The sequence below is a fragment of the Hyperoodon ampullatus genome, assembly GCF_949752795.1.
Source record: "Hyperoodon ampullatus genome assembly, chromosome: 6".
In the NCBI taxonomy this organism is placed as follows: Eukaryota; Metazoa; Chordata; class Mammalia; order Artiodactyla; family Ziphiidae; genus Hyperoodon; species Hyperoodon ampullatus.
In genome coordinates this window covers 58,461,230-58,475,401 of record NC_136919.1, presented here as the reverse complement: position 1 = coordinate 58,475,401, position 14,172 = coordinate 58,461,230, and the positions used below count along the sequence as shown (strand labels likewise).

The 14,172-nt window shown below is 43.4% G+C and overlaps 1 protein-coding gene across 1 annotated transcript in view; it reads right to left on the bottom strand.

Annotated features, from left to right (window-relative positions):
• Nucleotides 1-12,918, bottom strand: part of SAXO1 (stabilizer of axonemal microtubules 1) — a gene marked incomplete at its 3' end in the record, with an annotated part of 96,496 nt that extends 83,578 nt beyond the window's left edge. Inside the window, exon 1 of the mRNA XM_079706706.1 lies at nt 12,615-12,918. Coding sequence (XP_079562832.1) covers nt 12,615-12,661 — 47 coding nt within the window. The 5' untranslated portion in view covers nt 12,662-12,918. The remainder of the gene's footprint in view (nt 1-12,614) is intronic.
• Between the last annotated feature and the right edge of the window lie 1,254 nt (nt 12,919-14,172).

The window sequence follows — 14,172 nt, the reverse complement described above, 5'->3', positions numbered from 1 at the left end:
CAATGCTGTACAGATTTCTAAAACTTATTCATCTTATACAACTGAAACTATATGTGTTGATTAGAAACTCCCCATTTCCCCCTCCCCTCATCCCTGGAAACCACCATTCCACTCTTTAATTCTATGAATTTGACTATTTTAGACAACAGGATGAGTAGAATCACATTTGCCTTTCTGTAACTAGCTTATTTTACTTAGCATAACATCCTTGAGGTTCATCCATGCTGTCACATATTACAGCATTTCCTTGGTTTTTTTAAATTAAAGAATATTTTATTGTGTATATATACAACATCTTCTTTATCCGTTCATGCATCAGTGGACATTTAGGTTGCTTCCACATCTTGGCTATTGTGAATAGTGCTGCAAAAAAACATGAGAGTGCTAAGATCTCTTCAAGATCCTGATACCAATTCTTTTGGATAAATACCCAGAACTGGGACTGCTGGATCATATGGTAGCTCTATTCTTGCTTTTTTGAGGAACCCACCATACTGTTTTCCATAATGGCCGCACCACTTTGCATTCCCCACCAACAGTGTGAAAAGGCAACCTACAGAATGGGAGAAAATATATATCCAATAAGGGGTAACTTCCAAAATACCTAAGGAACTCATATAACTCAATAGTAAAAAGAATAACTTGATTTCAAAATGGGCCTAGGAGTTGAATAGACACAGATATATGGGAAAAAATGTTCACCACCACAAAACATCAGGCAAATGCAAATCAAAGCCACAATGAGATACCCCTATTATTAAAATACAAATACTGGGCTTCCCTGGTGGCACAGTGGTTAAGAATCCACCTGCCAATGCAGAGGACATGGGTTCGAGCCCTGGTCCGGGAAGATCCCACATGCTGCGGAGCAACTAAGCCCGTCCGCCACAACTACTGAGGCAGCACTCTAGAGCCCATGAGCCACAACTACTGAAGCCTGTGCAGCTAGAGCCCGTGCTCCTCAACAAGAGAAGCCACCGCAATGAGAAGCCCATGCACCACAACGAAGAGTAGCCCCCGCTCACCACAACTAGAGGAAGCCTGTGCACAGCAACGAAGACCCAAAGCAACCAAAAATAAAATTAAATAAATTTATTTTTAAAAAAAATACTATTTCTTTTTTAACAACACTATTATCAAAAAACAAAACTGATGATCACTGATTTTTAGAAGCCCAAAGATGTTAAAGGACCTGAACAAGTTCACAAACCTTATCATTAATCAAAACCAGGACTAGAATGTAGACATTCTGACTCACTGTCCCAAATTCTTTCCTTAACACTACCCACTGCCCTCCCATTTGAAGCAGGATACAAAACAAGGCAAAGATTCAGTCAATTCTTTGCTTTTCATCTTGAGCTCTTGTTCACAGATTTATGTAGACTTCATTTGGAGAACAGAGTTGAGATATACTTGAAAGAGAAAATGGGTACTTTAAGAGGAAAAGTTTTGATTTTTTAAAAATAATCATGTAAATGGTAACATTTCTAAACTAAGTAACTGACTAGCACAGGCAGAAATTTAACTTGTTCCTTACCTTACAACTCAATTTGTTAACATAAGAACAGAGGGGCTTTTGGATATCCTGGATATCTAAAATACATGGATATATTTGGCTAAGTGGTTAACTTGACAGCCATTTAGAAACACTGTCGTTTCCTTTTAGAGAAACAATCACAGATACTTCAAAGTTATTCTGAATGAGCCCGCAAAGAAAACTCCAGAACAGAATGGTAGAGTATGCTATGCAGTGAGGATGCCTTTAATCCTTGGGTCATCGTATTTAAGACTTGGAAAGCTCTAAACTGAACAGAAACTCAACCTTAATGTTTGTTAATGTCAGTCGGAACTTGAGAAGTATAATCATTGCTGGACTCAAGGGCAGATGGCCCTACAAGGGCAGAGGGCCTCCCAGGTGTGTCAAGAGCAGATTCAATCTTTGCAGACCATCCTTATCCTCCACATTTAATCAAGGTCCCCAAGCACTTCAGCACATCACTCTGCTTTCATCCTCTGCAGAGCATTTTTCACTACCTACCAGTGAATAAACAAAATTAACACTCTCCCCTAGAGTGCAAGCTCTTCATGAGAGCAGAGATCTTGTTCACACCTCCCAGAACCTCATGACCTAGAACACAGACCGGCATCTTATTTATATTTAAATAGTAACACTTATCTATGCCTTCCGATGGACGCCAGGCGTTGTTCTGTTTGCTTAATAAGGACAGAAGCCTCACAACAACCCTATGAAGTAGGCTCTGCTGTCATCTGCATTTTACAGATGAGGACCCTGCGGCACACAGGAGACTATGCTGTAAGATGGGTCAACGAGACACAGCTGGCGAGGGGAAAGGCTGGGATTTGAACCCAGGTGGTCTGGCTTCACGATCTGTGCTAACACCTATACTCAGCTGGCTCTCATAGTAAATTCATCAATAAATTATTTGTTGAATTTTTTAAATGCCAAGAGTAGAGTGGAGATTATACATTTTTTAAAAAAATATTAACGAACTACAAATCCATTCAGGAGATCTAACTGAATAACAGGCTTAACGTTGGTCTGATTCAGACACTGGACATCTATTTTAACAGAAAAAAAAGAGAAGAGAGAGAGCGAGAGAGGGAAATGTTGCTTCTTTAAGTACTTCTTTTGGGGAGAAGAGTGCTTTATCTGTTGTTCGCCTGCTCCAACCCGCCCGTGGCTCTCTTTGCTGTGTGAGCTCACATTCTGAGGCACGGACGGGCCCCCCTGCAACCTGCCTCCGCAGAGCTTCTGGTATGATTCCCCGCTTCAGGCCCGAGCCCTCAACGTGGGTGTGATGTCTCCATGTCTCTGTCCACCAGGCCCCTGCAGATGGTGGAGACAAGCCCTCACCAACATAACATTTTCCTTCAGAGCTTTCCCCGCCTGCTAAGGTATGGTTATTACCCCTGTTTTCAACTTGCACAAGCTTGCACAGTTACAAAGCGGCAGAGCCAGGATTCAAAACCAGGCAGCCTGACCCTGGAGCTTACTTTCCTGACCACCCCAAGCATATCATTTCCCCTTCCTATAGCTTGCACGGTACCCCCTCCCAGAGTGATCTGATCTGTCCCACCTCTGAAATCCTACGTCACTTATTGTATTCATCTCGTTCATTTGTAGCTTAGCTATGTTTTCCCCCCGTGGGACATGTCATCTCCTCAAATGAACTTAAGGCCAGTCTAAGATATTTTAATATCGATGGTGGGAAGGGTGTTTAAAACTACCCAGGGAATTGGAGTGGGGTTCTCTAAACTCATCCACTTAGAAACTCTAAGACTGAGTAGATCATTTTAACGACTAATTTGAATTACTACTAATTACTAATTACTACTAATTACTACTAAGCTGTACTCAGCAATTTCCTAATATCTGAAATTTGACTAATTATATATACTGACTTATACTCATTTTGTAAGATTAAGGGTATATACAAACAAATATTAATTCTGATATCACAAAAATACCATTATTTTTGATGAGCATATAACATTCAAGTGCATAAGTTCTACAATAAAAATAATTCAGTGTTAAAGTGAAAGTTCTTTTTTTTGTCCTGGCTTCTCTATCTGGATTCTGTTAAAGATAAAAAGTCACCAGCAAGCATCTATTAAAAGCTGTTCTTTGTCTTTTTTTCTTAATCAGAATTTATGAAGTCAATTTTATTTAAATTAAAAACAAGAATTCTTCTTGAAACATGTAATATCAAACCAACTCCTCGATTTTTTTTCCTTCCTCTTAATTTATAACAGAGACTCTAAGAAAATAAAATCTAAGGTTAAGGAAATTTCCATCGATGTGAAGAAAATATTTTCCAAAATTAAAATAACAAGTTCCTCCCTGGTTAACATAACTGATTTAAGTTGCAGATACATGGCTGCCCCTGAGATCACCTTCCTCCCCAAGGTCTGTGAAAAGGCCAAATCCACATCCTTTTCAACAATTTGCAAGTCCTCTATGGGACTACCTTTTTTATGAAATGCTGCACATACTACCAATGCTACATAAATATTTCATGATACATTACCCAGTCCTGGAATTTCCTGCAAGACTGCACAAAGTCTTTAAAACAGTGCACTGCAAGCCATAAAATAATCAGATATAAAAGTAAGCTGTATCAATCCCTTGATTAACCACAATTTTTTTTTACAAGAATTTCAGAAAAAGTACTGTTACTACATCTTAATCTCAGGAGAGAGATTTGCTATTTATATTACTTTACTAAAAGGCTTTTAGAATTACACCTCTTTTTTTACATCAGGTAATATTTCTCAAATGGACAGGAGCCTTTCCGTTATAATCTACGTTCAAAATTTACCCAGTGTGACTTGAAAACAGATCATAGACTGAACTGTAACATCTAGCAGAGTCTGATACACAGTAAAAGATGAAAAAATTTTAGTTGTTGACCTAATTGTGCCTAAAGCTTAACAAAATGTGTTCTTTTATATTAAAATTAACCTCAACCCTTCAAATTCCTTATCTGTAAAATAAGAGCTAGAGACTGCTAAGCTCCCTTTCAGATTTAAAAAGCTAATAGGCGGGACTTCCCTGGTGGCGTGGTGGTTGAGAATCCGCCTGCCAATGCAGGGGACACGGGTTTGAGCCCTGGTCCTGGAGGATCCCACGTTGCCGCGGAGCAACTGAGCCTGTGCTCCACAACTACTGAAGCCCGCGTGCCTCAACTACTAAGGCCTGCATGCCTGGAGCCCATGCTCCGCAACGGGAGGGGCCCCGGCAATGAGAAGCCCGCATGCACCGCAACGCTCGCCACAACTAGAGAAAGCCTGTGCACAGCAACGAAGACCTGACACAGCCAAATAAATAAATAAATAAATGAATTTATGTATTTTTAAAAAAGCTAATTAGCAATTTATTTTATTTACAGCCCTCCCCAGAACCCTCCTCCTCCCCACCCCCAGTTGCAAATTTAGTAATCTGGGACAAGAACAGTTCAGTAAACAGAAAACATCCCCAGGGAAAATGAAGGCTAAGATCAAGGAATCAAATATCCAAGCTAAGCAATGCTCCCCATGTTGAGGGACCACCCCCCGCCAATCCCAAAAGATAATAATGTATAAGAAAGTGCTTTTAAATTTTTCGAAACACTACAGAAATGTAAGGTAGTATAATACTGAAAACTGTGAAAGGTGGCATTTTTTTCAGTAACAGGAAGTACTGGGGACATTCAGATGATCTTATTTTCTCATATACACAAGTAGGGTGACTACAATCAAACACTCAAATCCCCCAATGTAGCTCTGTTGTGTCAAGATGATTAAGTGGTAGGATGGTTAGAAACAATTTTTAAACTGTTCCATTACTGTATCTCTACAACTCATGAATATTTTTGCTTACTTGGCATTGATTGCACTGAAAAGAGATTATAACACTTTATGGTAATAATACCGATCGCCAGATCTTGATTGTCAAGTGGAGTGCTGCTGTGGATGGAAAGCCTTGAGCTTAATTCAGGAAAATGCGCCTGGTTTTTTAAAACCTGCAAAGCTCATTAAAAAGTTTTATGAGGGGTTGGAATCTTCAGATTTAGATATTTGCAACACCTTCACTTTGTCATCTGTGATCTACTCTCAAGGTATACCACTTCCTGAGCTCTGCTGGGCCCTAAACTCTAATTGCTCATTCTATAAAACTTAAGGTAAATCTATAAAAAATTAAGCTGAAGAAAAACCCAGAACGAGGTGTTGTTTTCCCTTTAGGCTGATCTGGCAGTGAGTTGGCTGGGAGAAGGCTGCCATCTTGTGGTCAAAAGAAAGAACTGGCTCCAAGAGCGCTGCCCATTCCTCGAGCCTCTGACAGCTGCTCCCACAGAGGAAGCCTACCTATCCAGCTCTCCGTGTGCATCCTGAGCCTCCCCAGTAACAAGAACAGAGTCTTCAAAAATTAAAGTTGAGGACTTCCCTGGTGGCGCAGTGGTTAATAATCCGACTGCCCATGCAGGGGACACGGGTTCAAGCCCCGGTCTGGGAAGATCCCACATGCCACGGAGCAACTGAGCCCGTGCACCACAACTACTGAGCCTGCGCTCTAGGGCCCGCGAGCCACAACTACTGAGCCTGCGTGCCTCGAGCCCGTGCTCCGCAACAAGAGAAGCCACCGCAACAAGAAGCCCACGCACCGCAACGAAGAGTAGCCCCGCTCGCCACAACTGGAGAAAGCCTCTGTGCAGCAACAAAGACCCAATGCAGCCAAAAATAAATAATTTTTTTTAATTAAACTTGAAAGGACATTAAAGAACTATTTGCTCGGGCCTCCCTGGTGGCGCAGTGGTTGAGAGTCCGCCTGCCGATGCAGGGGATACGGGTTCGTGCCCCGGTCTGGGAGGATCCCATATGCCGCGGAGCGGCTGGGCCCGTGAGCCATGGCTGCTGAGCCTGCGCATCCGGAGCCTGTGCTCCGCAACGGGAGAGGCCACAACAGTGAGAGGCCCGCATACCACAAAAAAAAAAAAAAAAAAAAAAAAAAAAAAAAAAAAAAAAAAGAACTATTTGCTCAAACAAAGCCTCAGGAGGAAAATGCAGTGGAAGAGGAAGAAAGAGATGTGGGCTTCCTTCCCTCCCTGGCAGTCCCAAGAGCCTCCATAAGTCTGATTTTAAAAACCTGGAGGAACTGAAGCCCTGGGAGATCAAATGACTCGCTCAGAAACCCCAGGCTCCCCTCTCCCACTGAAAGACTCTCTCCTCTGACCAGTAGTGTTCATCTTCACACATGCTTTTCCTCCAGATCTCTCATCACTTTTTCCCATAATCTCAGGCTGGCAAAGTGAAAAATCTTCGACTTCTAAAGCTTAGAGAACACCTATATAATTCCTCTCATTCCTTCCCAACCCATTTCTGAGCAGATTTAATTGGGGGTGAGGAGGAAGCCTTCCAAATAACGAGACTCTAGGTCAGGGTTGTCCAGTGTAACTCTGCAATGCTGGAAATGCTCCCTATTTGCACTGTGCAATAGAGTAGTCACTGCACATGCGTAGCTATTAAGTGTTTGGAACGTGGCCACACACATGACTGAGTACATTTTATTGAATTTCAAACAATTTAGATGAAGTTGCCACATGTTGCTAGTGGCTAACCTACAGGACAGCACAGCTGTAAACCCTGCCTCCCTAATCCATTCTGGTATAACACCTTGACAAACAAAATCCATCTATTTATTCAAAAGGATAGGTTTTCACTGCTCTATGGAGAACAGTGTGTTAGTATTATACAGCACACACACACAAATAGAAAACATGGGCTCTGCTTTCCAAGAGTACACAAAGAGGGGAGAAAGCACGCAGACAGATAACTAGAACCATTAACAGAAAATGGGGTCCCTCTCCAATGGGGAGCTACGGGGCTCGATTAATGAGACATGCAACAGATGCAGGGCCTTAAAAGATCATGCAACAGGAGGAGGGGACACAAGCATTTTAGAAAAGGGGCAGTAAGGGTAGGGGAACAGAGATGGGGAGGGTCACAAGTTCTGCTTAGGGGATGCCAGGAAGCCCAATCCAGTATGAGTGGTTTTATGTAAGGGGGTCATGGAGAGAACTAGAAAAGTACATTAGGACCAGTTTCCAAACATAAAAATTAGAGACCCAAGGGGAGAACAATGAGAATAAAAAGGAAGGAACCAATATAGATTTCAAAGGAGGATGGTTCGAGACTTTAGAGATGATATGAATACTGGGGATGGTGGAGGATAAGAGATGATTCAAATTTTTAAACCCAGGATAAAAAGACAAGGATGTCCACCCTAGCCACTTTTATTCAACATAGTTTTGGAAGTCCTAGCCATAGCAACCAGAGAAGAAAAGGAAATAAAAGGAATTCAAATTGGAAAATAAGAAGTAAAACTGTCACTGTTTGCAGATGACATGATACTATACATAGAAAATCCTCAAGATGCGACCAGAAAACTACTAGAGCTCATCAATGAATCTGGTAAAGTTGCAGGATACAAAATTAATACACAGAACTCTCTTACATTCCTATACACTAACAATGAAAGATCAGAAAGAGAAATTAAAGAAATAACCCCATTTATCATCACATCAAAAAGAATAAAATAGCTAGGAATAAACCTACCTAAGGAGGCAAAGACCTGTACTCAGAAAACTATAAGATACTGATGAAAGAAATTGAAGATGACACAAACAGATGGAGAGACAGACCATGTTCTTGGATTGGAAGAATCAATATTGTCAAAATGACTATACTACACAAAGTTATTGACAAATTCAATGCAATCCTTATCAAATTACCAATAGCATTTTTCACAGAATTAGAATAAAAAAGTTTACACTTTATATGGAAACACAAAAGACTCCAAATAGCCAAAGCAAACTTGAGAAAGAAAAATGGACCTGGAAGAATCAGGCTCCCTGACTTCAGACTATACTACAAAGCTACAGTAATCAAGATAGTATGGTACTGGCACTAAAACAAATATAGATCAATGGAACAGGATAGAAAGTCCAGAGATAAACTCACACACCTATGGTAACCTAGTCTATGACAAAGGAAGCAAGAATATACAACGGAGAAAGACAGTCTCTTCAATAAGTGGTGCTGGGAAAACTGGACAGCTACACGTAAAAGAATGAAATTAGAAGTCTCTAACATGATATACAAAAATAAACTCAAAATGAATTAAAGACCTAAATGTAAGACCGGAAACCATAAAACTCCTAGAGGAAAACATAGGCAGAACAAACTGTGACATAAATCGTGGCAAGATCTTTTCTGATCCACCTCCTAGAGTAATGAAAATAAAAACAAAAATAAACAAATGGGACCTAACTAAACTCAAAAGCTTTTGCACAGCAAAGGAAACCATAAACAAAACAAAAAGACAACCCACAGAATGAGAAAAAATATTTGCAAATTAATCCTGACAAGGAATTAATCTCCAAAATTTACAAACAGCTCATGCAGTTCAACATCAAAAAAACAAACCACCACTGAAAAAAATTGGCAAAAGATCTAGACAGGCATTTTTCCAAAGAAGACATACAGATGGCCAAAAAGTACATGAAAAGATGCTCACCATCAGTAATTATTAGAGAAATGCAAATCAAAACTACAATCAGGGGGACTTCCCTGGTGGCGCAGTGTTTAAGAATCCACCTGCCAATGCAGGGGACATGGGTTCAATCCCTGGTCTGGGAAGATCCCACGTGCCGCGGGGCAACTAAGCCCATGCACCACAACTACTGAGTCTGCGCTCTAGAGCCTGCAAGCCACAACTACTGAAGCCTGCATGCTCTAGGGCCCATGTGCCACAATTACTGAGCCCACGTGCTGCAACTACTGAAGCCCACGTGCATAGAGCCCGTGCTCCACAACAAAAGAAGCCACCGCAATGAGAAGCCTGCACACTGCAATGAAGAGTAGCCTCCACTCGCCACAACTAGAGAAAGCCTGCGCGCAGCAACAAGGACCCAATGCAGCCAAAAAAAAAAAAAAATGTTAAAACTACAATGAGGTATCACCTCACACCAGTCACAATGGCCATCATCAAAAAGTCTACAAACAGTAAATGCTAGAGAAGGTGTGGAAAAAAGGGAACCCTCTTACACTGTTGGTGGGAATGTAAATTGGTACAACCACTATGGAGAACAGTATGGAGGTTCCTTAAAAAACTAAAAATAGAGCTACCATATGATCCAGCAATTCCAATCCTGGGCATATATCCAGAGAAAACCATAATTCGAAACGATACATGCACCCCAGTGTTCATTGCAGAACTATTTACAAAAACTAGGACATGGAAGCAACCTAAATGTAAGCAATCAGAGACAGATGAATGGATAAAGAAGATGTGGTACATATATACAATGGAATATTACTCAGCCATAAAAAAGAATGAAACAATGCCATTTGCAGCAACATGGATGGACCTAGAGATTGTCATACTGAATGAAGTAGGTCAGACAGAGAAAGATAAATATATGATATCACTTATATGTGGAATCTAAAAAAAAATGGTACAAATGAACTTGTTTACAAAACAGAAATAGAGTCACAGATGTAGAAAACAAACTTATGGTTACCAAGGGGGAAAGGGGAGGGGAGGGATAAATTGGGAGATTGGGATTGACATATACACACTATATATAAAATAGATAACTAATAAGGACCTACTGTATAGTGTAGGGAACTCTACTCAGTACTCTGTAATGACGTATATGGGAATAGGATCTAAAAAAGAGTGGATATATGTATAACTGATTCACTTTGCTGTATACCTGAAACTAACACACATTGTAAATCAACTATACTCCAATAAAAATTAATTTTAAAATAAATAAATAAATAAACCCAGGGTAAATGGACAATAGACGGCACCACTAATGGGGCAGATACTGGAGAAAGGGAACATGGTGACTATCTGAAGGTTGTTGAAGTTGAGGTTGATGAGATAACCAGATGGACCAACAAGCACTTTGAAAAGTGAAATGAGACTGAAATAAGAGAAGAGGGGCTGAGGGGTGTGAGAGTCAGACCAGAGACCCCTGACTGAAATCAGAGTAGAGGGGTAGGTACAGGAGGAGGAGGAAGGAAAGAGACCCATGGACAGACTCTGCATCCAGTGGGAAACAGCCCATTTTCAGGGGTGAAGGAGAAACAGAGAAGGAACGTCCCCTACTACAGGGATAGGACGGAGACTTCTCACTGCATACCCTCTGTACCTCTTCAGTGAGCATTCCTGGCTTCCTAACTGGAATGCATACTGGGCAAAGATGGAGACTGTATCAGATATTTCAATCCCAATGTCCACAAGAGAGCAAATTAAGCCCCAGTCCTACCTGAATAACTCAATACCTCAAGAATAGGGCTTCCCTGGTGGCGCAGTGGTTGAGAGTCCGCCTGCCGAGGCAGGGGACACGGGTTCGTGCCCCGGTCCGGGAGGATCCCACATGCCGCCGAGCGGCTGGGCCCGTGAGTCATGGCCGCTGAGCCTGCACTTCCGGAGCCTGTGCTCCGCAATGGGAGAGGCCACAGCAGTGAGAGGCCCGCGTACCGCAAAAAAAAAAAAAAAAAGAAGAGACGGGAGGGCATGTAAAGGGCCCCAGCAGAGGGTGAGCCATAGAGGTTTTGCCTCAGTAGTGTGGAAAATTAGCCCTAGATTAAAACACTGCTCTGGATCCTCCTAACAAACCTTAAAAAGCAGGACCCAGGGCTTCCCTGGTGGCGCAGTGGTTGAGAGTCCGCCTGCCGATGCAGGGGACACGGGTTCGTGCCCCGGTCTGGGAAGATCCCACATGCCGCAGAGCGGCTGGGCCCGTGAGCCATGGCTGCTGAGCCTGCGCGTCCGGAGCCTGTGCTCCGCAACGGGAGAGGCCACAACAGTGAGAGGCCCGCGTACTGCAAAAAAAAAAAAAAAAAAAAAAAAAAAGCAGGACCCATTCTTCTACGTGATCTAGTTCAGTGGTTCCCAATCTTGGCAAATGGAGAAATCACCGAAAGACTGCTGGTGGGGCCCACCCTCAGAGAGGATGATTTAACAGCCTGGGAAACCAGTATCACTTTAAAGCTCCCCAGGTGACTCTAGGGGGCAGCCAAGGTTGAGAACCACCCACTGATGCCAGAGATGTATAAGATTTCTCACCCAGTTATTAGAGTTCCCTTTAATCCTCCCCACTACTGATGACATTTTCAATATTGATGTAACAAAGTTAGCAAGCGTTTTTTGCAGCTTTCCAGATGCTAACATATTTTAAGCACAACCCATTAGCAGGAGTCTCACACACATTATCTCATTAACTACTTAGAGAATCCTGGAGAAGTTCAGTTACCTGCCCAAGACCCCACAATTAACAACAGCCCACGAGGGCTGACCCCAGAGCCGCCCCTCTTTTCTGTTGCTCCTGTGCTGTCCTCAAGCCCAGCAATTCTTAGGTGTCCTAAGAAGGAGGTGAAAGAAGCACCTCAGGCATTGTGAGATACAGGAAAGGAGTCAGCGGCAGAACTTTGCCTAAAACCCATGATTTCTCCCTGGAACCACCTGCTTCACCCAAGCAAGGTTCATAAAGGCAAGGGCCAGGAGAGACACCTGGCAAGGCCAGGACAAGTGAGCGCAAAAATAATTTGCTTTCCTTACTCTTGTTCAACTCTATACCAGTGTGGACATGAGTTTTAGAAATACCTTACACTCCTAAGTAGTAAGAATTTCTCTGAATGAGAAACTCAGTTACACGAAAGGATTCCTCTTCCCCAAAAGGAGACCAGCAAAAGATGCAAGACTTGGCCCAACCTGGCCAGGGGGTTTTCTATCTTTGTCTGACACTCTCTAGGCTGCAGGGAGGGGAGCACAAACTGCGGGTCTGTGCCCATTTTCAACGTCCGCGCAGCTCTTGGGGGAAGGAAAACAGAGAAGGCCTGAGAACAGCCACGTTCATCGGGGCTGATTCAATGCCGCGCGTTAACTGCTAACAACAGTTAGCAGCCGCCTAAAAGAGGCCGACAAGTGGACGCATCCACCGTGGTGCTGCCTGATCAAGAAGCTCAGGGTCAGGGCTCAGCCTAGCTTTCAGAGTCTGAAATTCCAAGTTCCTGGGCCCTAGGCGCGGGCGCGGCCGCCTTACCCGCAGGAGCACAGGTCGCAGATGCACTTCCTCTTCACCCGAGCCATGCAGAGGCCTGGAGGCCGGCGCAGAGCATCCCGCGCCGCTGCCTCCTAGACCCCGACCGCCTCGCAGGGGGCGCGCCGAGTCTCCTGGGTCTTGGCAAATATCCTGAATACTGACTCCAGAGAAAACTTAAGTGACGCTTTTGCAAAGTCCGCTCTGCTGTTTCCTTCCCTGAGCCGGCCTTGCGCGGGAGCAGAACTGAGCGTGGACCACGCGGGCCCGGGAGACCTCCCCCTGCACGCACCGGCCCCGCCTCTGCCCGCCCCAGGCCCTCTGGGTCTCTGTGACGTCACCGGGGCCACGGGTGCACCTGTGAGGTCAGGCAGCTTGCCGTGGCTTGCCTGGCAGGCCCAGGACAAAGGTCCCCCATTGGGCCTTGTTGAAACCTCAGGAAAAGCGAAGACTGTGATGACTTTGGAAAGCTCGTGGGTGCACAAGTCAGCAAACGCCCTGCTCACTTGGGCAAAAAGGCCGAAAACCCCACCCTCATCACACTGGGTGGCATTTTCTATCTCTAGGATCCATGGTGCCCCTTGGTATAGAAAGGCATCCATTTCCAGATCTTCCTTGTGGAAATCGATGCCTTCAGCTCTTCACATAGACCTCGCACTCTGAGAACAAAGCAGTTTCAGGGCGCCTCGGCCTTGACTGCTCAGATGGGTGCTTAATCACTGCCCCAGGTGATAGTAATGATGCCGGGGCAGTGGTTCTCAAGTTTCCACTGCATCAGAATCACCTGGCTTGATAAAAGCCAGATTGCCACACCCCACCCCCGAGTTTCTGATTCAGTGGGCCTAGCAAGTTCTGAGCCACTCCGATGCTGCTAGGCCAGGGGCCACACTTTAAGAAGCACAGTTTGGGAGATTATTTTGCCCTCTCTATAAACAGCCTTCCCCTATTATAGTGTTTCTTCAGCTCACCTGACCCTGAGAACCACTACAGATCCTAGAAACCACTGACATCAACATCTCCAATCTGGGACCCTAGTTTCAACAAGAAGCCAGGTGATTTGAATCACAAAGCAAGCTCAGGAGACTGCTCTGATGGGTGGTTTGGAATGAAACACGATGACTTCCCCATTGTGGGACATGGGAGCTTCAAGTATTGACAATCCTATGCTTGTTTTTCTTTCCCACACTTCCTCACTCTTCCCATTACTTTTTGTGAAGGAGTGAGTCAGTAAGTCAGAGGCATTTTAGACTGCAGAACACTTAATATTCAGAGTTTTTTGGATTTTTTTCTTCCATGTTAGGCTCTAGAATAGAGATCAGCAAAGTATTGGCAACAGGCCAAATTCAGCCGGCCACCTGTCTTTGTATGGCCAGCAAGCTAAGAATGTTTTTTTACATTTTTAAATGGTTGAAAAAAGTTAAAAGAATAATACATGACCCATGAAACACATAAAATTCAAGTTTCGGTGTCTACAAAATTTGTAGAAATATTCCTGATTTTGCCTCTTGGCCCACAAAAGCTAAAATATTTACTATATGACATTTTACAGAGAAAGTTTGCT